The sequence below is a fragment of the Drosophila nasuta genome, chromosome 3 (assembly GCF_023558535.2).
Source record: "Drosophila nasuta strain 15112-1781.00 chromosome 3, ASM2355853v1, whole genome shotgun sequence".
NCBI lineage: Eukaryota > Metazoa > Arthropoda > Insecta > Diptera > Drosophilidae > Drosophila > Drosophila nasuta.
The window spans coordinates 13,161,082-13,187,517 of record NC_083457.1 but is presented as its reverse complement, the minus strand read 5'-3'; the positions used below and the strand labels follow the sequence as shown (position 1 = coordinate 13,187,517).

General features: G+C 38.9%; 8 protein-coding genes across 10 annotated transcripts; 5 read left to right on the top strand and 3 right to left on the bottom strand.

Annotated features, from left to right (window-relative positions):
• Window positions 1-9,344: 9,344 nt before the first annotated feature.
• On the bottom strand, window positions 9,345-12,544 carry LOC132790693 (pickpocket protein 28). Its single transcript, XM_060799330.1, has 8 exons — window positions 12,230-12,544; window positions 11,922-12,178; window positions 11,669-11,869; window positions 11,326-11,616; window positions 10,789-10,895; window positions 10,644-10,732; window positions 9,991-10,576; window positions 9,345-9,917 (listed from the first exon to the last, which is right to left on the bottom strand). The coding sequence occupies exons 2-8, from the start codon at window positions 12,059-12,061 to the stop codon at window positions 9,607-9,609; spliced, it is 1,725 nt and encodes a 574-aa protein (XP_060655313.1). The 5' UTR covers window positions 12,062-12,178; window positions 12,230-12,544; the 3' UTR covers window positions 9,345-9,606.
• A 69-nt stretch (window positions 12,545-12,613) lies between these two features.
• LOC132790690 (probable palmitoyltransferase ZDHHC24) lies at window positions 12,614-14,576 on the top strand. The gene is made up of 3 exons (XM_060799324.1): window positions 12,614-13,327; window positions 13,394-14,385; window positions 14,443-14,576. The coding sequence occupies exons 1-2, from the start codon at window positions 13,096-13,098 to the stop codon at window positions 14,002-14,004; spliced, it is 843 nt and encodes a 280-aa protein (XP_060655307.1). The 5' UTR covers window positions 12,614-13,095; the 3' UTR covers window positions 14,005-14,385; window positions 14,443-14,576.
• A 483-nt stretch (window positions 14,577-15,059) lies between these two features.
• On the top strand, window positions 15,060-16,148 carry LOC132790689 (probable palmitoyltransferase ZDHHC24). Its single transcript, XM_060799323.1, has 2 exons — window positions 15,060-15,376; window positions 15,435-16,148. Exons 1-2 carry the CDS (start codon window positions 15,145-15,147, stop codon window positions 16,049-16,051), a joined length of 849 nt encoding a protein of 282 aa, XP_060655306.1. The 5' UTR covers window positions 15,060-15,144; the 3' UTR covers window positions 16,052-16,148.
• A 14-nt stretch (window positions 16,149-16,162) lies between these two features.
• LOC132790691 (probable palmitoyltransferase ZDHHC24) lies at window positions 16,163-17,179 on the top strand. Of its 2 annotated transcripts, XM_060799326.1 has the most exons (3): window positions 16,163-16,250; window positions 16,323-16,439; window positions 16,495-17,179. In XM_060799326.1, exons 1-3 carry the CDS (start codon window positions 16,208-16,210, stop codon window positions 17,076-17,078), a joined length of 744 nt encoding a protein of 247 aa, XP_060655309.1. In that variant the 5' UTR covers window positions 16,163-16,207; the 3' UTR covers window positions 17,079-17,179. The 2 variants fall into 2 exon arrangements, with proteins under 2 accessions (XP_060655309.1, XP_060655308.1); XM_060799325.1 differs by having other exon boundaries at window positions 16,208-16,439; window positions 16,495-17,177.
• Window positions 17,111-17,678, bottom strand: LOC132790692 (uncharacterized). Of its 2 annotated transcripts, none has more exons than XM_060799327.1 (2): window positions 17,408-17,678; window positions 17,111-17,358 (listed from the first exon to the last, which is right to left on the bottom strand). In XM_060799327.1, exons 1-2 carry the CDS (start codon window positions 17,585-17,587, stop codon window positions 17,155-17,157), a joined length of 384 nt encoding a protein of 127 aa, XP_060655310.1. In that variant the 5' UTR covers window positions 17,588-17,678; the 3' UTR covers window positions 17,111-17,154. The 2 variants fall into 2 exon arrangements, with proteins under 2 accessions (XP_060655310.1, XP_060655312.1); XM_060799329.1 differs by having other exon boundaries at window positions 17,111-17,341; window positions 17,408-17,675.
• A 479-nt stretch (window positions 17,679-18,157) lies between these two features.
• Window positions 18,158-19,524, top strand: LOC132794435 (small ribosomal subunit protein mS29). Its single transcript, XM_060804891.1, has one exon. It carries the CDS (start codon window positions 18,229-18,231, stop codon window positions 19,429-19,431), a length of 1,203 nt encoding a protein of 400 aa, XP_060660874.1. The 5' UTR covers window positions 18,158-18,228; the 3' UTR covers window positions 19,432-19,524.
• Window positions 19,525-19,757: 233 nt separating this feature from the next.
• LOC132794434 (KH domain-containing, RNA-binding, signal transduction-associated protein 1) lies at window positions 19,758-23,202 on the bottom strand. The gene is made up of 4 exons (XM_060804890.1): window positions 22,718-23,202; window positions 22,015-22,597; window positions 21,845-21,954; window positions 19,758-21,777 (listed from the first exon to the last, which is right to left on the bottom strand). The coding sequence occupies exons 1-4, from the start codon at window positions 22,983-22,985 to the stop codon at window positions 21,536-21,538; spliced, it is 1,203 nt and encodes a 400-aa protein (XP_060660873.1). The 5' UTR covers window positions 22,986-23,202; the 3' UTR covers window positions 19,758-21,535.
• Window positions 23,203-23,340: 138 nt separating this feature from the next.
• Window positions 23,341-26,109, top strand: LOC132794433 (KH domain-containing, RNA-binding, signal transduction-associated protein 2). Its single transcript, XM_060804889.1, has 5 exons — window positions 23,341-23,804; window positions 23,858-24,362; window positions 24,476-24,577; window positions 24,651-24,835; window positions 25,583-26,109. Exons 1-5 carry the CDS (start codon window positions 23,540-23,542, stop codon window positions 25,726-25,728), a joined length of 1,203 nt encoding a protein of 400 aa, XP_060660872.1. The 5' UTR covers window positions 23,341-23,539; the 3' UTR covers window positions 25,729-26,109.
• The last annotated feature ends 327 nt before the right edge of the window (window positions 26,110-26,436 follow it).

Genomic DNA, 26,436 nt, shown 5'->3' with positions numbered 1-26,436 from the left:
GGAAATGGCATCGTTGCACAAATTGCTCAGCTCTTTTCTTTCCCTTGTCCCTTTTCTGTATTTTTTTATTTTGACTGGTTTGCCACGTTTCAGTTCTCCACATTTGCATACAAACGATGGACCTAAATATTTTCTTTTTTCTACTACGAGTCTACAAAGGAAAACATGCGAATGTGTGTGTGTGTGTGTGTGTGAGTGTGTTATTCATGAACGAGTATACTCGTATGTGTAAGCAAACATTTGATGCCTTTATTGCTTGGAGCATTTCACACGAGCGCTGCTCGGTTTATTGATCCCACGGCACAGTAGCACCGAATAGACGAAAATTGAATGTGATTGTGAATGTAAGCGTTAGTCTCTGATTGTGCGAGTGTGTGGTTGCGATTGTGGGTGTGAGTGCGAGTGTGCGGTGAATGCAGTGAATACACCAAGGAATTTGTAGCTAGAATTGTTCGTAAGACAGCTTCAATTGAGTGCATTCGTGCTTATGATTCCTTAGCTTAAAGTCGTTGATAAAATTGTCTGTTAACTGAATTCCGTAATTAGCTTTCGACATTTTCTTCAGCTAAACTGAATCTACAAAGTACTAAATATTTAAGTTACCAAATTTCCGTTGTTTGGCTGCCATACGACAACGGTATTTTAATATTGATGGGGAAATTGAAAAGCGAATTGGGAAATCAATTGCTGGCAAGTTTACACAGAGCAGCACAACAAAGTTATTTACTTTAATTATTGATTGTTTCTCTCTTTAGAATTCAACCGAAGCGTGATGCTAGTTTCCGACATTCCAAATATATTTTTTTACCACTGTGCCAGTCCCAATCGCGTTAACACGGCAATCGCTTTGGCTTTGGCCATAAAGTAAAATGGCATCGAGATTAACGAGGCGAGGAAAGTGAGAGAAGCGCGTACAGTTCAAAATACAAATCATAATCGTGTAACACAAATCAAACTGAGATGATTTCCTAGATCCTATTTTATGACCGGTTGTCTCTGATCTAAGCAGCAAGAATAACAAAAACAAGAACAGGAAGCAGCTTAGTCAAAAGCTGAGCTCTGTAATCCCCAAAAGTCAAATGCGTATGCGTCACGCACGAGGCACATGTGGCATGCGGCACGCTATACATACGCACTTTTAAGCGCCGGCCATTATTTGATTTGGCTTGCTTCCTGCGGCGCAAAGAGACACTGGGGAATCATTACGAAGAAAGCGCAACGAAATTGCCCAAAAGCCTTGAGAGAAAACGCGCGTTTAAACGGCATTTGAGCACAGGTATTACACACACACACACACGCACAGTATACCACACGCATAACAAATATAGTAAAAGTTGGTAACTCAATCAAGTTAAACATATTTCAAGTATAACTCATCATAATAACTCGCTGACAAGAGCGCATTTAATCGGAATCTGATATAATACTTACTTCATAACTATGTGACAGTCATTTTCCAGTAATCTGAACGTATCGATAGTGATAATCGCTTCGCCACGATGCTCTCACACTCTCACTCTACACATGTTTACATAGACAGCTGTCAATTTAGCCGCTGGCTCCTTCTGGTCTTGTTCCGGGGGAAGCCCCCGAAAAATTGTGCGAGCGCGCAAAACTTTCTCGATTGCCTTAACACGAAGCACGTGCCGCGATGCTCACAAAGTTTGTAATATTCGTTTTGTCTCCTCGTTCTTTTTTTTCGCCCGCCTCTCTCTTCTCTACATATATAAACTTATATCCTTATATTCGTGGCTTCGGGCTAGCTGACTGTGGCAAAAAAGAATGCCATCAATATGATGGCATTGTCTCAAGTTGAAGCAATTTCCGATAAATAGCGATACATCAGCCCAGGGGCGCACTAAATTTATAAATCAAAAAGAGACCACAACAAAATAAAACATCATAATGTGATGGCAAAAAAAAGTAGTTTGCCATAACTTCGCTTAACTAGAATTTAATTTATATTTCCCGAACTACCTTCACAGCTGTTAGTCCGCTACTGTCGTAATGCTGAAATGCTGTGGGTAAAGTTTCCTCTGTTTGTTGTGCATTTCTGATCAATTTCCGATTTAGGTTGCATAGCATAGCGGAATATGGTAGACAAAAGAAGCAACACACGCTCCATAGATAGGTCAAATGTTGCACAAACAAGTCAAGTAACAAGGCCAACTGCTCATTCGCTACAAAATTGTGCAACGATGCTGTGTACTAACCGTAATTACCCCAGCCAAGAGAACCGAGTACCAAGTAGCAAGTGACGAGCACCGAGATCCACTTCAACATAGCACTAGCTACCAGCAACAGCAGCAGCAGCAGCATTGTTGCCAAAGTGACGTTTGACAGATTTTTGCATAGCTTCATGGGCTGCACAGCGAAGAGTCGACGAGTCATTCACCGCTCATTGCCATATGCCGACAGGCGCACGCTTCTCGAGTGCGAGCACAGCCAAAGGAACTGAGGAGGGAGGATAGAGGAGAGCAGCGACAGGATGTGAGGCTTGGCATTTACACAGTCGGATGATTTAGATAAACAAGACATGAGCTGTCACGCAAGGCAAAAGACCGTGTTGTGAGTCTGCCCTTGTGTGTGACTACCCTGTGAATTAAATTAATACAAATTGAAGGCTGTGCATACCCTTCAGTTAACACACTTGCAAGTACAGGGTACATCACAAAGAAAAAGGCGGAAAAGCCAAAGCTGAAGCCAAGAAGTACGAGTAGTTATTACTACGCAGGATAAAGCAAAGAGATTAGGACAAATCTGTGATTCTGATTGTGCCAGCGATTGCAGTAGCTTTTCCTTTTGCTTTCTGTCTTCTGCCATTTTCCTTTTGCTTTTTGCTCTTTGCTTTTTGCTTTATGGCTTTCACGCGTTTGGGCAGCAAAAATCCGAAATTGCCTTAATTGCAGTCCACTTCGCATTTCATTTAATTAGCCGTCAAATTGCCGAATTTAAGCCGACTTTTGTACATTTGAAGAGACACGTATAACTGAGTCATTGACATTGCATTTAGCCATTCGAATTTCCATAGTTAATAATGCAATAAATTGTTTATTATAGAATGCGTGTATTTAAAGAGCACACACACATGGAAAATTAATAATAGATGCCACTACAAATACAAATGGCGAATAAAATCATTCATATTTGCTGCGAATCTAACAATATTGAGATGTATTTTTAATTGCGATATCATGTTTTGGATGGTTATGGGAATAATAAAATCGGTTCAGTAAACACGAAAAATATTCGAATATTTAACTAGCTTTGCCTACGCAATCGGCAAACATAAAATAAAGTTAATGTAATATTTTGCACGTTGAGTGTCGTAAAACTTAAATAACTCTCTCTGGGTCAATGCATAATCATATATGCAAAAGTTCTATAAATTTGCATGACTCCTCAAATAAAATCAACCAACAACCAATTTAAATAATCCATGATAAAATCACACAAAAAAGAGAACAACAAAACTTTTTGATTAAACTAGAAAAGAGCTTGGCGAAGTGAAAAACTTTGTGAAATTGCTAGAAACCATTTTGATTAATTGTTTATAAGCAATTGTTATCAATTTCAGCGCATGCAAACTATAACAATAACTTATCTATTACGTTCGGATGTTTCTGATGGGGATTCAAGCGAAAACCAATTTAAAACACGTCGAGAGGAAGCTTGAACATAAAACTGAAAACTGAAAACCCACAATCAGCAAGTCAGAAATGAAAAGCCTGTCTCTACTGCATCGTAGTACTTCTGACCACTCAACTTCTGCATTTATGGGTCAATTAAGTCGGGAAGCATCTTCAGCAGAACATTTTCACCAAGTGTTTCGCAGGACTCTTCGATAATTACGTACTTTTCAGCGCCTTGCAACCTGTTGGCGAGCAGCGGTGGCAAGTACAACATGTTCATTGCGATAGCATCGCCACACTGAACTGTTACCAGTTGGGGGCATAGTTATGTGTGCCACATTCTGAAGAGTGTGGATGCTGTGCTCGTTTCTGCAGCGAGCGAGTGTCGGAGTCTGCGCTTGGGAAAACTGGGAACAGTTTTTGTATGGGAACAATTTTGACCTTTGCTATCTCTCTGTCTGTCTGTCTGACTGACTAACTGTTTGTGTGGTCAGGGCAAGGGCCAAGTATGCATTGCAGATAATTCGACTGATAATTAACAGAGTTGACGATCAATCTTCGCTCCCAGTTTTGGGCAGACAGTCACTCAGCCAATTTGAAATGACCAGCCACAAGTCAACTCGTAATAATGAAATATTATTAAGCGCATGGGAAATTGCGTTAACCCTTTACTCTAATGCTTCCGATTCATGCGACTCACTTGTAACAGGAGCAGGAGCATGAACCAGAGCCAGAGCCAGAGCCAGAGCAGGAGCAGGAGCTCGAGTGTCCGTCTGTCCATCTGTGCGTCCGTGCGCAATTGTGGGATTAGCCTAATGAGGTGTGCAGGGCACCCACTGACCGTCTGATTGATGGTCATGATTATTCAGCCTGACAGGCTTACCAGTTGTCCAACTTCGTGTCGTCATCGTTCGCCCCCCTCTATCCCTCTGAAACCAACTGCAAACACTGCGATGAATTTTATCTGTGCTATTCGAACCAAAATACATTTTGGTTGCCCCAGGCTAGAGCTCTCTCTCTCTCTCTCTCTCTATCTCTCTCGCTCTATGTATATATAGTTATATCTCTGTGCATGTGTAAAATTACCTTATTTGAAATGCAATTTGCTGCATTAGGCGGTAAGTGGGAGGAGGTGGGCGTGGCTGCAACGACAAATTTGCATATTTTCTACGAATATTTAAACGTTGCCTCGGGGGGCATCGTCGCATTCTTACAACCCTTTTTTTCGGGGCTTTGGCGTTAGCTTTGGCATTGGCTCACCTGCAAAATATTACACATGGGTGGCAACTGGGAGCTGTTTGGGGTCTGTGTGGCTGGTTTTGGGTTTGGTATGCCAACCTGTTATTGCTGTCGTTTTATAGCCGTGATGGAGGGCAAACAGCAAGCGTTCGCTCGAAGGTTCCATTAGCCAAATGTTACGAGTAGATACGGGTATTCGTCCTCCCACTCATACTCCTAACACCCAACTCCCAACACTCACACTCATATGGCGAATATTACGCCCTAAGTGGTTGCCATTAAATTCAATGTTGTGATCAAAGTTACCTTCCAAGGAGTGCACCGAACAAGTTTCTTCACTTAACAAATATGCCAAAATAGAGAAATGAGCATCAATTTTTTTTGCTGTTATTTCCCCTTCCAAGCGCTGAAAATCACCACTCAACAGTTTATCCATTATTCGCGTCGTAAATTTTGCAACGCACAACAAAATTATGGTCAATTTTCCCTGGGGGGAAATAATTATATGATATTTATATTAGTTTTTTACTGCTGCAAAGTGCTTTAAATTTAACTGCATTCGATTTATTTTAAGATTAATGCAATTTCAAACTCGCCAACGTGTCTACATAAGTATGAATAAATTGTTTTAAAATACAATTAAGTCAAATTAGCAAAAGAGTAATTTAATCCACTTCACATTGAAACTTAAATTGCGTCAATGACAACAATATAAAATTAAATTAAATTAAATTAATGAAATTATCAATCTCTGATAAAGTCCAGAGAAACATTTTTTGATTAGGTGTTTGGCTAGTTTGTCATTCACAGAAGTTGGGAAACAAGTTACGATCTAAAATATAGCTTTTGCTTCTTCCCAGAACTTTTAAATTTGCATCAGTGATTTAATTAATTTGGAAAACTTTATTCTTATTTCACGATGAACTCCCGGACTCTACATTTTATGCAAGGGTTTTATAATTTCTCTCCTAAAGAAAACGTATGTATGTAACATCTCGTACCCCATGAAGAATATATATTTGTGAAATCAGACGTTATTTAAGAAACAATTTTATATGACTAAAAACGTCACCTGTCAAAACTTAGTTGCTTACTTTATGGTATATGTAATGGTATATCAGTATACCAACTTTTGCCTTTGGTATATTTTTTTTTTGTTTATTTTAAAATTAAAACCAAAAGTAATTATCTCACATTCGAGCTCACTCAACTGTAGCATACTTTTTTGTTCATCTGATAAAAGAGTTCGAAATGTCCAATCTTTAGATGACCTGATGGTTTACATATATGTAATATGAGCTAATTTTTACAAACCGAATGTAATAATTAGTGCAAATGTACAAATTGTATCTCATTAAATATTTTGTTAATTATATTTATAAGTCGACAGGATCAAAACATTTTTGAAATGAAGAAGCTTTTATGCTTATGTCAAGGATTTTCGGAATCTAACGTAAAATTATATTTTTGAATTTGAACACATTTCACAACTGTGTTGGATTATTAATGAGGACCTTGAAGTGTTTGCTAGCAAGTTGCTCATAAGATTAGGTGACGAAGGAAAGTGTTTTGACATGTACAATCGGGGAATGAGTATCATTATTGAGGAAAAGACATCATGAAATATGAAAGAACATTTCCGAAGTCGAGAAGTTTTAATTGCTTTTCCGCATGCAACTTCTGGGCGCTTGCAACAGCAGCAGCAGCAGCAGCAGAGGCAGTAGAAGCACCTAAGTAGAATTTGAACTAGCATCCATCCGCAACGTGTTTAGGGGCACTCACACACACACACACACACACGCAAGATTGTTGTGCAGCAGTCATATTTAAGAAGACATGCTCCCAACTGCACAACAACTTTGATGAATATGTAGTGTGTGCATGTGTGTGAGTGTGTGTGCATAAGCAAGCCATAAAGGAGACACAGCAGCTGGAATGTCATAAAGTTGACAATGCTTAAGGCTTACAGGCGTCCCCGGGCCACACATCCAACTACTGAATGATGCTATGCAGCATAACAAAACCAGCATAAATTATTTATACCTTAATCAAACCCGACCTCCGTCTAGTTGTTGAACTGTTCTGGCTTCGCCTTCTATGTATGCTCCAGCTCCTGTTGTGTCTGAGTGTGTGTGTCGCACAAAACTTCATTGTTAACTTGACAACTTTACTTGGAAATTGGATGTTAATTACTACAACTCGTGTGTGTGCATTTGCCCCACATCCGTCTGCCTTTTCTCTTGCTCTCGCTTTGGGTGTGGCTAGATGGGTGAAATAATATTATATACGATAATATAAATATTTCATTTAACCAACTAGTTGAAATACGCTTTGCTATTTTGTTTCTTGCTTCAGTTCTCTGAAAGTTTAATGTGATCATTTTTCATTTAAAGCCAAAGCTTTCCCTGTCCAATTCTCCCAAAGTGGGGAGGGAAGAACTGCTAACTGACTAGTGGCAAATAGCAAACTGGGTAACTGCCATTGGCTCGATAACAACGCCATAAAGAATTGAATCCAGTTCTGTTCCTGACACTTATGGCGCTGCCCTGCAGGATGTATAGAATTCCGTGAACACGTCGTAATCATTTACACTAGTTGTCATCGTTGAAAGCTGAAAGCTGAGTTGCCTGTCCTTCGTTTACTTTACTTTATTTTACTTTAGTTTCGCCAAGTCCCCAACCCCAACCCCAACCTTAAATCCTTATCCTCATCCTAACCCAAGCGCTAACCCCATACACATTCGCCTCGCCAGCTACATCAGCTCTAGTTCTTCTTATTTGTTGCCGTCTGTCGTTGTCGTTGTTTTTATCTTGTACTTGCCCGTTATTGTTGTTGTTGTTCTCATTCGTATCTTGGCCACATTGTTGACTTGCCATAAAAACACCGAGCAAAAAAACAGATGCAATGCACGTGGAAGCATCAAGCGTTGCAATTTCGCAAATTGTCTTGAAATGCAAGAATGCATTTCATTCGGTTTGCCCAACACCAACCCCCTGCCTTTAACCCACTCTGTAACCATCTCCAGTCGCCTCCCTCTATTTTTAGCAGCAGTCTGCCTCCTCATCCTCATACTAATGCCTCAAACCGCCTTTTCGCCTCCCAGTTGCCCATCGCCAACACGCACTGCTGCTGCCTCTGCTGCTGCTGCACCGCAGGCGTCTGCTACCCAAAATTATGAAAGTGGGCTGAGCGAGCTTCACAAATTTACAGAGACACAAATCATATAGTAACGAGGGTAGCTCAAAGATACAATTATAAATAATTGCAAGTACTAAGTATGTCTTGTGGTATGCAAAACAAATATGTTTTAATACTATGAAATTCGTAAGTTTTAAATTTTCATTATTAATTTATATATTTATGATGGCGGTAAAGAACTATTACGATGTGATATACTTTACTATATGTTGACACAATAATTTCTCCTTTAAAAAAAAATTAAAAATGTTCTGTAAAGTATTTAATAAAGTAAAATAGCCACTTTAGGTTATGCTCGACAGTGCGATTCCCGCTACCCATTTTCAATAAAATCATATTCGACAAATATACCAAAAATATAACACAAGAATACTCAAATATAGCTAAGGTATTATTTGGTATAACGATATGTGCTACATAGAGTAAAAAATATATCATATTGTCGGCCAAAGCAAATTAGACCCAAAACAATGAAGACCCCATCCGGCTATTAAAATGCGGTTCATAATTATTTACTTCATTCAATACTTAATGATATGACAGTTTTTTATTTATCATATTCTATAATTATATAGAAACTTAACTTCTTGAATTAAAAAAAACTGCTTTCACAATTGCTTAAATACTCTTTGAGCCACCCTCGCTGCAGTCTAAGTATGTTATGCATGAACAAAATTAGTCACTTTGTGTGTAGGTCAGCAATTAAAGCCGAAGCGTAAGTATGAAATGTGCCATGTCTGAGAAAATTGTAAAAATTTTCCAAGTGCGAGCATAACTGTATGTACTGTAGCGCGTCTCTGCTCTAGCACATATACAATAATACTACACTCCATATGTGAAGCTCCACAATTGCAAGTCGTAAAAGTGTGCTGTGTGTTTTGCTGTGGTGTATTCGTGTGTATCCAAAGCAAAATTGGCAACTTTAAGAGCGCACCAAAGCGCACTCAGTGCCATAGATACTGCTGAAGTGGAAAAGAGAACTTCTAGTTACAGAAAAGCAATTTAGCTAAATGCGCTTATTGGCATAAAATATAATAAATAACCAAAGGACGAGTACATAGACCAAATACCAACTACTCGCATCAAGTACCTCGAAGATGTTGAGCAGGGAAACAAAAGGGGAAAAGGCTGCTTATTTAATCTCGGAAATCAGTATTCCGCTTCTCTTACAAGTAGTTATCATTTGGAACAGCTGCTGGCTCACACAAATTACTTACAGTTCTCTTCTATTAACCAGGGGCAAGGATCGATAGTTTCCCAACTTTCAGGCCAAGATTCTTTAATAACTTTAACTTTAATAATTTATATGCTAGGATTGCGTAGTTGATTTTAATAAACACAAGAATGCAAAATCATTATAATTATAGATTTCACCATTAACTCGGGGACACTTGCAACCTCAAGCATGACATTTAAATGTGCTTCTACGATGACCTATTTCGTTGTGGGTTAAGCAACAAATATTTATACCGATGATGCTGCAGATTCTAGTTTCTTGGACAACACACAAATAGTAGTGTTTAATTTAATATTCAATTTAGTAGAAAGCTCTGTGTAACTTGGGTTTTCTTGGCTTGAATACATCTTTTGTTGACTGACCACTGACATCTATGGCCTTTGACATGAATCCCTTGGGATAGAGTTCTCTAGTATGCCAGATGTTTTGGTTTTGCTTCGTCAGCTCTTGAACAGCATTCACATCGAAGGTATTCTCTTTGGTTTCCACCAGTTTGCCACGTTTCCAGGCTATAAACTCTGAGATGGGCTTCAAAATAAGGAAATAAAACATTTCCGCTAACGAGATGACGCTGAATCCCATAAACAGTCCCATAACACCACCGATATTTGCTGGAAATGCAAGCAAAACTATTAATATCATCTCATCACATAAACACTATGAGAACAACAATATTTTACGTACACAAGAACTCGGTCAATCCAATATAGACGTTTTTCATGCTGCCGTAATAGGCTGACTCCCTGTAGTATAAGTTCACGACCGCAATGTTGTCCAGCAAATACGATTTGTTCATGGAGGCAACAAGTGAATTGGCAATGCGAAAATCACGCTTGGCAAGGGGAAAATATAACGCATCCGCCAGGTAGGACAGATCAAAGCAACCCGGCAAACATTGCTTGCGACACTTGGCGGCTTGGGCGGCATTCTCGAGTCGCATTGCCCGCCGAATACAGATCGTATCGCCCACGGTGCAAACACTGGCATTCCGATAGATGTGGGGATATTTGTGGGGAATGCAGGCGCAAGCCTCGTAAAGGAACTTGGCATAGCATTCGTTCTCGCAGTTGCGGCGCGAGTAATGATTGTGATACAGCAACTTCCTCTCGTCCATAAAAATGCACTGTCGACTGTTGATGGCAATGGAGCGAATGCTTGGCATGGCCTCTGACCTGCTGACCTCCAGGCGAAAGTTCATCTCGTAGCCAATGCCAACGACAAGTCCTTCGTCCTTCATATCGGGCGTTGTGATGGGGTTGTGAAACAACAGCTTAAAATGTCCAGCATAAATTAAATTGTATATATTTAACGATTGTCCAACCAGTTTATTGACAGACCTTGAAGCCGGGACCATTCGTGGAAGAACAAAAGTATTCATTCAATTGGGCATCGAGCACAACACTAAAGCCCATTGTGATGCCAGAACCTTAAGGGAAACCAATGTAATACCATCGAACGTAATATGCATATCAATGCCCTTACCCACAGCTGGACGTGGATAATAACGATTGGGCAAATCTTTGGGATAGCCAATCTCTGGATCCCAGGGCACAGACTCATTGCCAAGCCGGGAGCTTAAATTTCTACCTCTATTTTAAGGAATGGAAAAATTAAATTCATAGCTGTAGACATTTAAGATATGTTGACTTTGTTAAATGTTAATCAACTTAATATGGTAGCTAAATATTTAAGATATATCTTAAAACCTAAGTCTAGTATTTCGTTCCTATTTCAAGAATTTGTAATTTTTCAGACTAATGCTCTTAGTTTTTGTAATTCCTGAAGTGGTCCTATTTTAGAAACATCATTATTAAGACAAATGTTCTTGATTGTATCTGATCTTTTTTCATTGTAGATTCCGCTAAAGTCTGAAGAAAGTTTTCAATTATTAGCTGTACAAGAGAAGTTGACTTCGTTAATTATTAGACAATAAAATACATGTTAATTACCATTTTTAGATCGATGCCTGTTAAGTCTTTACAAATACTTACTTTTTACTTACTTCTAGTCATCACTTACTGTCGCTTATAAAGTCGTTCGGGTGGCAGAAAATTAAAGACACAGCAGAGTCCTTCGTCTGTGACAATCGGGCGAAATAACTCCAAACACTTATATTCAATGGCACTGAATCTGCAATAGCGTAACATCTGTTCACAAGTCTGTGAATGATTCGTCACAAACTCAGATATTTTCAAGGTGTTGTTTGCCAAAGAAGCATAAAATGTAAGCTTTTCCGCATCAGTAGTTTCTTCGGTGTCCTCCATCTCATCGCTGCATAGCACTTTTAGCAGATCACTCTCTTGTGAGCCACTAAATAAAAATTAAATGTTATTAAACTATCTAAGAGTAAAACACTTCTTACTCCCTGTATTGAAACACTTTGCTGCGCTGCGCCTGGTTCATGTTGCATATGGTGATGGCAGGAAAAGGCACTCTTAGTATAGATGTGGCATGTGGACTAATGCCTATGATGACTGGAGTGCTGTTCCACTTAGCGTATATGTTGGATATCAATTGGAAAGTCAGCACAAAAGCCACCACAAAAGCAATCAAAAAGAACGACCTTAAGAATTTCAATTAACGATAAAAAATAAATAATGTTTAAATGCAATTACCTCTCCCAGATGCTGAGCGTCGCATCGCCCACAAACTTAAGTCCATGAAGTCCAGTTTCCTTAAGGAAAACTATCAAACTGTTCTGAAAACTCTTTAGCAAGAACAAATACGTCTTTTGTTTGTTATCTTTGCCTGCCATGACGACAACTAAGCACGTCTATTGAATAGATGTCCTGCTTATATACGAGTATTAAGCAGTAAAGCAATAACATTTTACACCAACTAATTAACTGCGTCTAATTAAAGTGTGAGTACTCTGGAAAACAATTAGAGCAATCGATTGATTGAAATGCTTTCAGCAATTTACCTGATTAATTTGTGGTTTCATTTGCACTGACTTATCTCCTTGATGTTTGGCTCCTATGCTAAGCCTATTATTTATCCTGGCATAATACAAGTTGAATTAACGTTTGAGCTGTCTACGAGCTAATACTAAGGATTAGTTGCTCTACATTTTAGAGGTAAATTCGCAAATATGCCAATATGTTAAGCACATTAATTTCCAATTACTTTGTAGATTTGTTTATTAATTCCACAGAGTGAACTTCTTATTAAGTATGAGTAATAATTATGGTATTATTTCTAAATTGAAATGTATTGATATGTTTAGTATTTCCAAATGAAGTTAAACGATGTTCTCTGATAATATAATGACATTTATGTATCAGATACTTTATCTACTTATCAGACTATCAAAGCATCTAGTGTGACATTTCAACTTTAAGTCAAAATATTTTATAATTCCCTAAAAAGAATATAAATATAGTAGAGCAACAAACCCATTATGCTCACATGTGGGTTACTTTTGTGATAAGAAAAGTTCTTCAGATTGCTCAAGTGCTTATCATTAAGCTTAAATGGTTGTAGTTTCTTCCACTTTGATCAAGAATGTGAAATATAAAAATAGAATATTCCTACGATATTCTTCTTCACCCAGCAAAACCATCTCAATAATTGAATAATTGAATATCTGATAGTTATGAACAATTCACACATTATTCGTAATTGTTTATATGACACAATATCGCTCAAGTTTGTTTTGACTTATTGATAAAAAAAAAGCTCACGTTGGAAAGCTCAAAGCTGTTAGCTACACGTGACGTTCGACCGGTTTGTGAGAGTGCCAGATTGGATGAATATCAGCTGCTTCAGTTCCACTCGAGTCGGTTCACCATGAAGGTGCGACGCAATCCGCTGCCCCGGCGCTTGGTCGATGCATTGTGCTATCTTGTGATCGGCGTATTTTTGCCAATTGTTTTCATATTCGAAATTATTGTTGTGCTGCCAGCGATCCATGAGCCGGGTGGCTTTTTATACACCTACACTTTCCTCATGGCAATGTTTCTGTTATTCAACATCAAGTCCAACATGATAGCGTGCATGGTGATTGACACAAGCGTCGATAGTGAGTAAAAGTCAAAGTACTAAAAAAATTACAAGTCAATCACTCATTGCACTGACCCCATTCTAGGTGAACGCAGCAAAGAACCGCCAGAGGGCGCTGTGGAGCGACACGGTTGGAGGCATTGCAGCACCTGCGATCGTTTAGCACCTCCCAGATCGTGGCACTGCAAAGTGTGCCGCGTTTGCATACTGAAGCGTGATCACCATTGTCTCTTCACCGCCTGCTGCATTGGCCAACATAATCATCGGTTCTTCATGTGCTTCACCTTCTACCTATTTGTGGGATCAGTCTATGCATTGAGTTATAACTCATACTACATGTGGGTGCTTAATGGCGCCACCTATTGCTCATGGTTAACAGCGATTAAGCTCATTTGTCCCATGTTCATGCTGGTCATAGGCAACTTCTGGACGAACCTACAGCTGCTCTTCTATAGCCTAAACATTCTAGCTCTGCTTTACTCGATTGTTATATTGATCTATCATGTGCCCATTGTAATGCGTGGTGAAGTCTGTGCGGAGAGCGGCAAGGAGCACAATTATAATAGGGGAGTCTATGCAAATTTACAAAGTGTTTTTGGCAAGCGAATGCATTTGGTTTTGATTTCTCCGTTGGTCAAAAGCAAACTGACGAGCGATGGCTACAGCTGGAGCACGGAAACTAAAAAGAACAGCTAGCTGTGGAAATTGGAAAATTTCAATATATTTTCTGATAGACTGAAAATACAAGTTAAGATTGTAACATTAATTTAAGCGAATTCTTTAACAACTTTGATGTACCATCAAAATTATATGTTTTTTGTTTCGTGAATAAACTCTTTAGAAGAATGAAATTACGCCGCACTTTTATGCCTCAACGCCTAGAAGAACTCTTTTGCTACCTTTTAATAGGTTTTCTCGTGCCTGTTGTTTTCATTTACGATATCATTATCGTACTTCCTTCAATCCATGAACCAGGAAGTTTCGCCTATTTCTTCACTATTCTAACGGGTCTCTTTCTGTTATTTAACGTAGAAGGCAATCTCTTGGCCTGCATGCTGGTGGACACCAGTGTAGATCGTAAGTAGCACACTGAGTCAAATGATCATATTAACACATTCGTTTCTACTGCATTAGAACTCGTTAAGCCACCATCAGAAGAATGTTCAGAGCATCTCAAGTGGCGACATTGCGATGCTTGCGATCGCTTGGCACCACCCAGATCTTGGCATTGTAAAGCATGTGGAGTTTGCATATTAAAACGCGATCATCATTGCTCTTTTTCGGGTTGTTGCATTGGACATGAGAATCAGCGATATTTCTTCTGTTTTGTGCTGAACATGGCGATCATTGCATTCCTCGCAACGATCTATAGTACGAGCTATATTGTGATTAACTATCAAGATTTACGGAATGCGATAAAGAGTCCCATTTTACTTGTCAATGACCTTTGGATTAATTTGCAGCTCTCCGTTTATATTTTACACTTTATAGCTTTCATCTTCCCAGTCATGGCATTATCCTATCATTGTCCCATAATATTGCGTGGTGCAGTGTGTGCAGAGAAACAGAATTCATCATTTTCATATGATAATGGAGTGATTCGCAATTTGCAAACTGTTTTTGGCAATCGTATGCATTTGGTTTTGCTGTCGCCGTTGATTAAAAGCGAACTGCCTGATAATGGCTACAGTTGGACGTCAAATTCTCCGATACAAAGGAAACTATAGCTCTTTATTCTGATCAAGTTTTCATTCACTTTTGAATGTAAACTCAATAAAAGAAAAGCACTCAAATTATACATATTTCTAAATAAATTTCTTAAAAGTATAAATCGTCATGAAGCTCCGTCGCAATCCATTTCCCCAAAAAACATCCTCTCTCTTTTTATTTCTAACTCTGACCGTAATTGTGCCTCTTGGCTGGATCTACGATATTTGCATTGTTCTTCCGGCAATTCATGAACCAGGCGGACTTCCACATACTTTTACTTGCTTACTGGCGATCTTTCTGTTACTTAATATTGAGTGCAACTTTTTGGCCAGCATGATGACGGATACCAGTGTTGATTGTAAGAATTTAAATAAATATAATCACTGAAGTCATTCCTTATGAATAAGTTTCCTTAGTTGAAAGCGCCGTGCCTCCTCCTGATGGCACCGAGGAGCGTTTGGAGTGGAAGCATTGCGACATATGCGATAAGTTAGCACCTCCTAAATCCCGACATTGCAAATACTGCGGTGTGTGTATATTGAAACGGCATCATCACTGCGGCTTTACAGGGTATTGTGTGGGCCATCAGAATCAAAGATACTTTTTGTGCTTTGTGTTGTACACAGTCATTGGATCTGTTCATTCGTTGATCTATAATGCGATTTACATGTGGGGACTTAATGGATCAGTCTATAGCAAAATCTATTTCAATTTCTGGCAATCGATTATCATGACTTGGTTTGATTTTACATTTTGGGAAATTCTGCAGGTTGTTGTCTTTGGACTCAACTTCCTTTTGGTGACCATTTCCATAGCTATTCTCTGTATGAATGCATCTACATTATGGTGCAGTGATGTCTGTTGTCACAAGGAAGTGGAATTCAAATACCATGGAGTTGCTAACAATTTGAAAAGCGTTTTTGGGCTACGCATGCACGTCGCTTGGCTATTTCCCTTCATCAATAGCCCATTACCCGAGGATGGTTATAACTGGGAAAAGGTTGCACATGGAGACTCCAGGAAAAAAATTTAAGATTGATTAACATTGATGTCTGTATTAAATATATTAATATTATTTTCATCAGTTCACTTCAAACGCATTCTCAAATAAATAAATAAAAAGTCAAACACATTGTCAAAATTGGAGAAATTTTGTAGAAAATCTACTACAATACTTTATACCTGAAGCATGAAGTTTCGACGGAATCCTTTACCTCAACAACTTGAGGAAGGTTTGTGCTTTCTTGCCGTAGGCCTTCTTCTGCCTATTATCTTTGTCTACGAGATAATCTATTTGTTGCCAGCGATTCATGAAAAAGGGAGCTTCGCATATGTCTTTAATCTGCTAATGGGCATTCTTCTGGTACTCAACATAGAGGGCAACCTAATTGCATGCATGATCATCGACACCAGTGTAGATCGTGAGTTAGTATTCAAATTAAAGGAGATAAAATCTAATACATTGCTATTTCTTAGCTGATCGTGTGAAGGAAGCAACAAATGGAAACATTAAAGATTGGAAGCATTGCAATCGCTGCGATCGTTTGGCTCCTCCGAGATCCTGGCACTGTAATTTGTGTGGTGTCTGCATCTTGAGACGTGATCATCACTGCATGTTCTCTGGCTATTGCATTGGCCATCAAAATCATAGATATTTCATGTGTTTCTTGTTTCATCTGATGGTTGCATCAATCTATTCCACCGTCTATTATTCGATCTATCTTTGGAGAATTACTGGCTTTAAATTCATATTTCTTAGCTTGATAAGCAATTTGTTGGATTCGCTTGTAACGATTTTCTATGTCCTCAACTTAATTTTATTGGCTCTCGCATTTGCTGCACTTTGGAATTATGTGCCCATGATGATGGCAGGTGAAGTATCTGGTGAGCATAAGAAGAACCTAGAAAGTAAATATAATTTCGGATTGAATCGAAATTTGAGAACTGTGCTGGGAGAACGAATGCATGTGGTTTGGTTGTTTCCTACTATCAAAAGCAAGCTGCCTGAAGATGGTTACTCCTGGAACCCACAGTTAAAACAAGATCAATTGGGGGACTAATTATAAAATAAGATTTACAAACATAACAGCAATAAAGTAACAGAGAGCATATATTTATAAGATAATTGTAAACAAATCATATATGAGATTCCTCTAGCCCATAAATAAGAACTGTTACCTTTGCACTTCTTGCTTTCGACCCATCGAAATGAAAGCTCCGCAAGCGCAGTGTCGTAAAGTTAAAGCCAATTCCACCTCGCATTATCTCCGTCAAAACACCAGATCCCAATTGACTCTCATCAAAGACCAATATCAGATTAATTCTAAATTTGAACTTGTTCTTGTCATTCGGTTAAATATGCATGCGTACAAATAGAAAATTTACTTACTTGTTTAGCTTTGTCAACGAAGTCCATATAGTACACACCACTCTTCCAACGAATCTCAACTTCATGGATGGGCACTGCAGACGGATGTTGATAACCAAACTGAATGGAGAAACCATCAATTTTAGCAACAAATTCAAATAAATAAATTATGCAAATTGACAGAAGTATCACAGGAGACATTCTAGTTACAATAAAGTATCTAACTTTCAATTGAAGCAGAATAGTTATTCTTACCAATTCTGCTAATTTTGCGATACTCAAACATTTTGTGTTTCTTGCACAGATAAGGGAAGAATGAATTTAATTAATTAAGTTGAACTGCCGCAAAGTACTTCTTCTAATTATGAAAAATGTGTAATAATAAATGTGCCCATTTAATATGATATTCATAATATGATGCAACTCAATAATTCAAATTTAAAACGTCCGTTATTTCCAACTATTTAAATATGAGCAGCATACTATGCTACACACCGTTAATTGAGTATTTTGTTAGAACTATCGATAGTCTTGTTATTGTTATCGATATGTTCGTATTTAATTACCGCAAAATACCATTCCATTTCATATTTTTATAAAAATGCTATTCTAAGCAGCCTCTAATTTTTTTTAAAGTATTAAAGTTTATGTAACTTTAACGTTAACACCCAACTTGCCCATTAAACAATTTAAATATCGTTGTACCGATATTCTTCTCTTCGTATCGATACAATTTACATGTACACATCAGCGCATCGATAGTGTCATCTCTAGTCGCTCTTTTTATTATTAAATAACACACGTTCCGCGAGCTCCTCCACAACTTTAGCTGTATATTGTTAATGAAAATGTTTCGCAAACAGCTTGGAAGCCTCTCGCGGATATCGACGCAACTTCAACGAAATGCCATAGCAAATGGGGCAGCCAGTCGCACCGCTGAAATGTCTACGAATGTAGCACCGGCTTTGGATGCAGCTGCCCTCGATGAATTTCGCACAGCTGTTGCCAATCCTGGCGAGCACTCGACGCTGCAGTCTGCCAAGTTCTACACGATACCTACGGAGCAGAAGAAGCAGATCTTTACGGGCGGTGGCCTGCCAAAACAGTACGAGCAGCAGATTAAGACCTTTACTGAAACGTGCCTCATGGTGCGATCTCCTGCCCTGGAACTGCTGCAGTACATCAAGAACGCTGATTTAAGTAAGCCTGCTGTGCGTTACGTGCTCTATGGCGAGAATGGTGTTGGCAAGACTCTGACCATGGCCCATGTGCTGCATTATGGCGCCCTAAACGACTTTGTGCTGGTTCACGTACCCTGGGCACCCAATTGGATGAAACGACCCAAGGAGGCGGCCAATGCATCTGGCCAGGAAGGCTTCATTGATCTGCCCTTCGATGCGGCCGCTTGGCTGGTGCATTTCAAGAATCAGAACGCACAATTGCTACAGAAATTGCAGCTGAAGACGAGCAAGGAATACGTGTGGAGTAAGCGAGAGAGCACGCCAGCTGGAGCTTCGCTCATTGAGCTGGTCGAGCATGGCATTGCTCGCATTAAGTATGCCTCTGAAACGACAGCTGCGCTGATCGCGGAGCTGAAACAACTGGCCACCAACAACCAATGCAAGATAATGGTGGCCATCGATGGTTTCAATGCCTTCTTCCATCCCATCACACGCATCTTCTCGGACAACAAGCAGCGTGTGTCGCCGGATCGCATTACGCTCACACAGCCCTTCCTCGACATAACCAATTACGACTGGACGAACGGTGTGTGCATTCTGTCCGTGGATAAGATCGCAATGACCGAGGGCTACATGGATTCGTATATGCCACGCTATTTGCTGGGTAAAGAAGGCTTTGAGCATTTGGATCCATTTGTGCCCATCCATGTGGAGAACTACACCGAGAAGGAATTCATGAGCTACATCAGCTACTACTTGGATCGCCACTGGATCTCAAAAACGCCGCCAGGTTTTGAGAAACAGCTCAAGTTTATGAGCAATATGAATCCTTACACATTGATGCAGCTTGTGAGAGGATTGTAGATGGATTAAGAGTGACTTTGTCATCATCTATGATACTTGTTATTAGTTTATACACTCTGTAATTAAATAAAATAAACGAAATCGTAAAATTAATCACTGAATGTGCATTGTTGTTCAACTGAAGAAAAGATTTTGGCAGTCTACCTATATTTTATTGTCTTATTCCGAGTACTTTAAATTTTTTTGTGTACCTGTTGAATCCAATGGAATAGTTTACAAATATCTTGTATATATATATTTAGCATGCTTGTGTGTCCATTTTAGATTTCAATTGCGATCAATTTAAGTGCGGGCTGTATAAGAAATAAAAAATGATTCTCATCAAAGTTTATTCAACATATATTCAATTCAAATTGGGAATTTATTTAACGATAATCAGCAATATATAATAATGCACTGTAAAATATAATGTGTGTGTGTTATGCATAAATGTGTGTTTTCTTTCTTTATGTGTTGATGTTTGTATGCATCAAATGAATAGAAATTTTATGTTTTTAGCGCTTCAGAAGCTCGCTGAACACACAGTACCAAAAAAAAGATCTCACACATGTTGTGAGTGCTTACGACATACAATGATAGTTAGGATTGGTTTGTTTTCATTTGTTTAGGGAAATGCATAAACAAAAAACGATTTTCGATACTTCGAGCTTCGAGGTATGCAAATCGTATCTTAGGCAATATTTTTTGGTGTGCGGAAGTTGAAAAGTATAAGTATAAATAGTAGGTTTATCTTGCGTCTCGTTCACAAATAATAACTAAGCTGCAATTTAACATTGTCATCATATTTTGTATGTATATTTGCATAATTCTATTACAATTTTAGTTGCTTTCAACAACAATAACAATAATGTGTGGGTTTGCATTCTTTCTTATCATGTTTTTCATTAAATGTATTTTTATATGTATGTATTTTCGTTTTCATATTATTTGCTTTTCTGTGGAGTTAATTTTCTTGATTTTTAATTTATTTTTGTATGATGTGATAATGCTAAGCTATTTGATGCTGTATTATCGTAGTCATATGATCGGGCTTTCGCCGATATATGTGTAGATTCATGTTTGCATTATTTATTTTTTTGCCTTTTCTTGTTTTTTTTGTTTTTGGTTTATATTTATGTAAATATGTATTGTATGCTTGATTATATGTATGTAGGTATATGTTTTTGTTTTGTATGTGCCTCGGTGTGGATGTGATACATCATATTCAACTACACGCAAATACAAATCATTCAAAATCATAAATACAAAAAAAATTAAAGAGAAAATACAAAATATTTGCAGTTTTTTCGATTGTGCAACGTAACAAATTAAAAAGCCTCCTCATCATTAACGAAAGAAATTAAAATATTGATTGTAGAATGAGAGTAAATATTTCAAGTTGATTCGTACGTATGCACTAAATATGTTATAGTATTATATGTATAAATATGAAATGAAATGCGTCAGGTGTGATTATTATTAAATAAAACAAAACAAATTTAAAAACTCAAGACACCTTGGGGTCCGTCTGAATGACCAATTCACAAAATGCTCGCAGAGCCCAACACACAGCTCAAAAGAATGAATTGAGGGAAACAGTTAATCATAGCAAATGGCATCTAACGAGTGTCCTCTTTCAATCGAAAGTCCAATCTTAGTATTGGTGTTTATAGTGTGCAGTGTGTGTATGGTGTATTGTGTGTGTGTGTGTGTGGTGTCTGTTCATTTGGAGCATTCGTCTACTTAGGCTAGTTTCTTATACGTACATTCTCATTACTCATTTTGTTTTTTAGTTTTTCGTTTCGATCAGTTTTGGTTTTTTATCTGTTGGTTTTTCACTTTTCCAAATCGTGTTACAAGTCAATGTGTATGTGTGTTTTGTATTTATAATTATTACATCTACCTTTGGAGCAGTGTGTGTGTGTGTGTATGTTGTGTGAGTGATTTGGCTTGCACCTAAATCGATGATCAAAGCCCAAATCAGATGGCGTCGCATGCAGATGCATTAAACATGGTATGTATGCAACATTTGCTAGGCGGGGCATGCATTTGGATGAGTTAATGATGACGATGACAATATGGTGAACAAACAGCGAGCGGCAGTCGGTGCAGCATTGCTTCTGTATTATTTCTTGACAAATTGATAGGGGGCGGCAGGGCGATAGTGTCGTATGGGCGGCACAGCGCCACCAATACCGCCTCCCGCGGCAGCCACAATGCTGTTCGTCATGATGCCACCGCCGGCATTTCCCATGCCGGCATTGCGTCCATTAAAACTGGCCGCACTCACCACCATGCCGGGCGGCGATGCCCGAACAATTGCCTGCGGCGGCAATGTAGTATGCATGGCGTTGCCCCTCTGGGCAGCTGTAAGACAAAGCTTCGATTAGAAGTGTTCTACAAGGATGTAAGTAGTTAGATTGAATGCACTCACCTGGCACATAGGGCTTTGGCTGGTGGTAAGTGTTATTGTGTGTGTTGTGTGAACGATAATAGACAGTCTCGTCGTTGTGATGATAGTGCGATTGCTGCTGAAACTTTTGTCTACGAGCGAAGACACAAACATGAGTTTGGCACTTGAAGTGTGATTAAATGGGCACTCACCTGTAGTTGCCTCCAGAACGGTTGTTTCCATTGCCATTGCCACCAGCAGCAGCTGATTGTTGTTGTTGCTGCTGATGCTGTTGTTGTTGCTGCTGCTGTTGTTGTTGCTGCTGCAACTGGCGCAGTGTCAACTTCTTAGCAGCCTCCGGATCCTCCATAAGCTCCCTGTACTGCTCCTGACGTATGTCATCGTGCTTGTCGGGTATTAAATAGCGCCTAATCTCGGCCAGGGCGTAGGCAACACGGGCATAGGCCTCGGCGGGTGGCGCAATTGTCGACACCTCAACGTGGAGCGGAAGATTCAGGTGGGCATATTTGGCGTCCGCTGAGTTGCGCAGCTCCTCCTCGCGGGCACGATCCTTCATGGAGAAGCGGCCGAGTATGACGATTTTACACTGCGTTTCCTCCTGCAGCCGGCGCAGGGAGTTGCCCTTGGGGCCAAGCAGTTTGCCAACATAGTTGAATTTCTTATCCTTGATAGGCACGTGCACCTTCTGCGACAATTTGATCGTTCGCTGCTGATACACATCGGCATATTGATCTCTCGTTGGTATGCGACCATTTAGCTGAACTCGCTCCAAAGCTGCAAGATCGTTTAAATGTGTACACAAACTATTTAGTATATAATTACACACACACACACGCGCACACATTACAATCAGTGTGTACACACACTGAGATGTTGGCAAATCGATTTCATTACCTTCGTCAATTAGTTTTACGGCCAATGGAAACTGATTCTCCATGCGCGATCGTTCGCTCATCAGTTCCTGCATATATTTCTGAGCCGACTCATTTAGGCGCGCCGGTTGAGTCTTCTCGTTCTCACCAGAAGCAGTCGTCGCATTGTGTTGTTCATTCTCATGCTCACCATTGCTGGCACCTGCATTTACACTGACTGCTGCTGCCGCCGCCGCCGCTGCTGCCGCCGACGATGACCCTGGGCCCACACGCATTCCGTTTTCCGCCATTTGTCCTGCTTTCCCTAACGGCGCCCGTAGTTAATTGATGCGACGATTCTTACCAAAATTGGTTTCGGCACAGTGCGTGGCGCGTTTTTATCTAAATGGCCTCGTCGCCGAGCAGTCAATTCAATTTGAATTTATCAAATATGTTTGCAACCTCTTTGTGGCCCTAATTTTTTCTCTCTTTTTCCATCAAAGTGTGTACATATCTATCAAAAGTGGGAAAAATGCGCTAGCTTCTTCCCATCGCAATGCGTGCCCAGCCCTGACAAGCCCAATTTAGCAACTACAAATTTGCATATCTATCGAACGATAGCAGCGATAGACAGTATATTTGGTATATTGTGCATCTTAAGTTAGTACATTTGGTAAATTCTATTGCGGTCACCCTGACCTCCCCATAGAGAAAAGAAAATTTTTTTCGCCCTAAAATAAAACAATAAAAAAACAGCAAATTAAATTTGTGCATTGAATTAATACGTGTTGACCAAAGTTTTTGCCAAGCATTTGTTGTGTGTTTCGCACATTTCCACTTAGAATTAACAAGAAATTGAACTAAAATGCCGCGAGACTACGACAGAGACTACAATGAAGACACCGCTGCCGATTACAAGCGGAAGCGACGTGATGATGAAGCAGCCGGCACCGGCAGTGCAGCAGATGCCCCAGAAGTCGACGGCAGCCATGGACATGCAACGAGTCACACACCGTTGCACGATACGCCACAGCTGAATGAGAAAACCAATGCGTACCTGCAGGAATGTTTGATGGAGAAGAAGACGCTAGAGAAAAAGAACATTATAACGAAGCGTCTGCTGGACGATGGTAAGTTAGAAAATCGTAAGATTCCATACATTCCTAATACGGTTCTTTGGCAGAGGTTGAAAAAATACTGGTGAGCGGTCGCATTCCAAAACCTGAGATATACGCTAATGTGTATAGTGAAAAGCCAATAAGAGTGGCTCAGAAAGTCCTCTTCCCCATCAAAGAGTATCCAAAATTCAATTTTGTCGGCAAAATACTGGGTCCCAAGGGCAATACACTGCGCCAGCTGCAAGAGGAGACGCTCTGCAAGATGGTCGTCATGGGACGTAACTCCATGCGAGACCATGGCAAGGAGGAGGAGCTGCGCAGCTCGGGTAATCCAAAGTATGCACATCTCAGCAGAGATCTGCACGTAGAGATATCCACAGTGGCACCACCAGCTGAGGCATATCATCGCCTTGGTTATGCCCTGTGTGAAATACGCAAATTCATGATACCTGATGCCAATGACGACATTCGTCTAGAGCAACTGCGCGAAATGGACGGCAAGGAGCGAATGTATAAGAAATCTCATCACTACTCCAAATCATACGGCGAGCACGGCGCTTACAGTACTCGGTAAATTGAATGAATATTTGTATATTTAAAGAATAATCCAATTCCAATTAGATAGATATTTAAGAATTGAATTTTAAATTAATTCGTTTTCCTTTATTTCCGATTTATTAAAGCACGCCTCCGCCAGCGACATCTAAGCCGAAGGTATATTCGATTCTCGAAAAAGCGCGATATGTTATGGACGATCCCAACTATGGCATTGTTAAGGCTCATAGGTAAGATAGCAAAGAACAATTGTATCTAACTTGTACATGCCTAAGACAAAGCGACTTCTTTAAAATTGTTTAGATCGCGGGACCATGAATTATATGATCACCATGGGGAGTATGATCGATATGCGACCCCGCCGCCGACGCAATCGTCGAAGCATTCGAGTCATCACGCTCAGTACGACAGCAGTTCGTATGAGAGGGATTACCGCCGTGAGTATCATCCACACTCGTCTTCCTCATCCTACCCGGCGGCCTATCCAGGTAAGCGCACTCGTATTAGATTAATTCATATCTTTCCCGCAGCAGGACTGTTTTCAAACGACTCATAAATAATCCGCGCGCAACTGTTGAAACCAAAAACCATTTTACAGCAACAAAAAAAAAATTTAAAAAGAGTAAAAAACACAAAAAAAAGTAAAAAAAACAAATTAAATACAAAAAAGTTAAAACGCGACTCGAAATTCAAATTCAAACGGAAGAAGCCTGTCCTCTATATATATTTAACAAGATTTTAAATGCACTATGCCTAATGAGCTGGCGATCAACTTAATTATATTACGACCGAAAATCACAATCTCGATATCAATATCAATCTCAAACTCAAACTATTACTACTAACAAATATTCGTACAAAAGCATTTGAAACACACATTTAATGCAATACTATCCAATACTCATCCATCAAATAAATACCAATTTTACCTACTTCAAAACCAACTGTGATAACACATCAAATTCTAAATGTAATTGACAATTTTATATGCAAAACAAAGAAAAAAAAGTATAAAATCAATTCGAATTCAAATTAATTTACTATTTACTGGGGGTAGTGCATTCAAAACCGGTTAAACAACAAAATATTTTTATTTTTTTTATGTATCTTAAGACAACTATGAAAACAAAAGAAAATTTAACCAATTCAAATTAAAAAAAAAAAATGAAATCAAGCACAGAGACAAACAGACACTGAAAAAATCTAAACAACAATAAAAATTCTTTCCAAAATAGCAAAACCAAGCAACGGTCGTTCTTCATCGTCATATAGACCAACAACATCGGGCTCGGGATCACATTCATCGGCTCACTATGAAACTGGATCACGTTCTCGTGAAAGCGTGCGTTATCGCTCGGCTCCATACCCAAAAATGCGCTAATTCACATACTATATATATATTTCACAAAGCAAAAACAAAAACAAAAAAAAAAGTAAAAACAAACAACCAATCAACAAAGTTAAGAGTTAGTCTTTCCAGCACCAACTGCGACAACAACAAAAAAAAAATTCCATTTAAAATCAATGCGAAAACAAAAATAAGAAAAAACACCCAAACAACAAAAATGTTTAATGTCTAATAATCCAACCAATAATACATCAAATCTATGCATACACTTACTTATAAATATCTACTATAATCGAAATCCAAAACAAAATGATAATGCAAAACCTATTTTATAGTACCATGTTTAAAAATATTTAATTTGTGTTCAAACCAAAAAAAAAACAAAAAAGAAAAGAAAAGAAAAACAAAACAAAACGCAATTCAAACCCACAAACAACAAATAATAATAATGCAACAAACATAGGAAACGAAAAAAAATTAAATACAAAAAAGCAAAGTTTAAAGTATTTGTCAAAACATCGTTAAATGCAATTCACAATAAATTAGTTAACCAATTTTACAATCAGAAAACTTTTAGACAAAAGACAACAAATCATTATACACACTCACACACCCCCATATAAGAAAAGTAAACAAATCCTATAATTATTCTAAAGAAATGTTAGCGTAAGTTTTGGAATTATTTTTCAAATAAGTTTATGAGCAGAACAAATTAAATAAACAATAAAGCATAAATAACAG

Bases quoted from the DNA above. Each gene is read 5' to 3' on its own strand.
- LOC132790693 (XM_060799330.1), bottom strand. From the start codon at position 12,061: ATGGCAGGCAAAGATAACAAACAAAAGACGTATTTGTTCTTGCTAAAG. The intron at 10,896-11,325 runs GTAAGTGATGAC...TCCTTAAAATAG, and splicing joins GAACGACTTTATAAGCGACA to AGGTAGAAATTTAAGCTCCC. The intron at 9,918-9,990 runs GTACGTAAAATA...TTGCATTTCCAG, and splicing joins TGGATTGACCGAGTTCTTGT to CAAATATCGGTGGTGTTATG.
- LOC132790690 (XM_060799324.1), top strand. From the start codon at position 13,096: ATGAAGGTGCGACGCAATCCGCTGCCCCGGCGCTTGGTCGATGCATTG. The intron at 13,328-13,393 runs GTGAGTAAAAGT...ACCCCATTCTAG, and splicing joins GATTGACACAAGCGTCGATA to GTGAACGCAGCAAAGAACCG.
- LOC132790689 (XM_060799323.1), top strand. From the start codon at position 15,145: ATGAAGCTCCGTCGCAATCCATTTCCCCAAAAAACATCCTCTCTCTTT. The intron at 15,377-15,434 runs GTAAGAATTTAA...AAGTTTCCTTAG, and splicing joins GACGGATACCAGTGTTGATT to TTGAAAGCGCCGTGCCTCCT.
- LOC132790691 (XM_060799325.1), top strand. From the start codon at position 16,208: ATGAAGTTTCGACGGAATCCTTTACCTCAACAACTTGAGGAAGGTTTG. The intron at 16,440-16,494 runs GTGAGTTAGTAT...GCTATTTCTTAG, and splicing joins CATCGACACCAGTGTAGATC to CTGATCGTGTGAAGGAAGCA.
- LOC132790692 (XM_060799327.1), bottom strand. From the start codon at position 17,587: ATGTCTCCTGTGATACTTCTGTCAATTTGCATAATTTATTTATTTGAA. The intron at 17,359-17,407 runs GTAAGTAAATTT...CCGAATGACAAG, and splicing joins TCGTTGACAAAGCTAAACAA to AACAAGTTCAAATTTAGAAT.
- LOC132794435 (XM_060804891.1), top strand. From the start codon at position 18,229: ATGAAAATGTTTCGCAAACAGCTTGGAAGCCTCTCGCGGATATCGACG.
- LOC132794434 (XM_060804890.1), bottom strand. From the start codon at position 22,985: ATGGCGGAAAACGGAATGCGTGTGGGCCCAGGGTCATCGTCGGCGGCA. The intron at 21,955-22,014 runs GTGAGTGCCCAT...CTTCGCTCGTAG, and splicing joins CGTTCTGGAGGCAACTACAG to ACAAAAGTTTCAGCAGCAAT. The intron at 21,778-21,844 runs GTGAGTGCATTC...TTTGTCTTACAG, and splicing joins GCCAAAGCCCTATGTGCCAG to CTGCCCAGAGGGGCAACGCC.
- LOC132794433 (XM_060804889.1), top strand. From the start codon at position 23,540: ATGCCGCGAGACTACGACAGAGACTACAATGAAGACACCGCTGCCGAT. The intron at 24,363-24,475 runs GTAAATTGAATG...GATTTATTAAAG, and splicing joins CACGGCGCTTACAGTACTCG to CACGCCTCCGCCAGCGACAT. The intron at 24,836-25,582 runs GTAAGCGCACTC...TTTCCAAAATAG, and splicing joins CTACCCGGCGGCCTATCCAG to CAAAACCAAGCAACGGTCGT.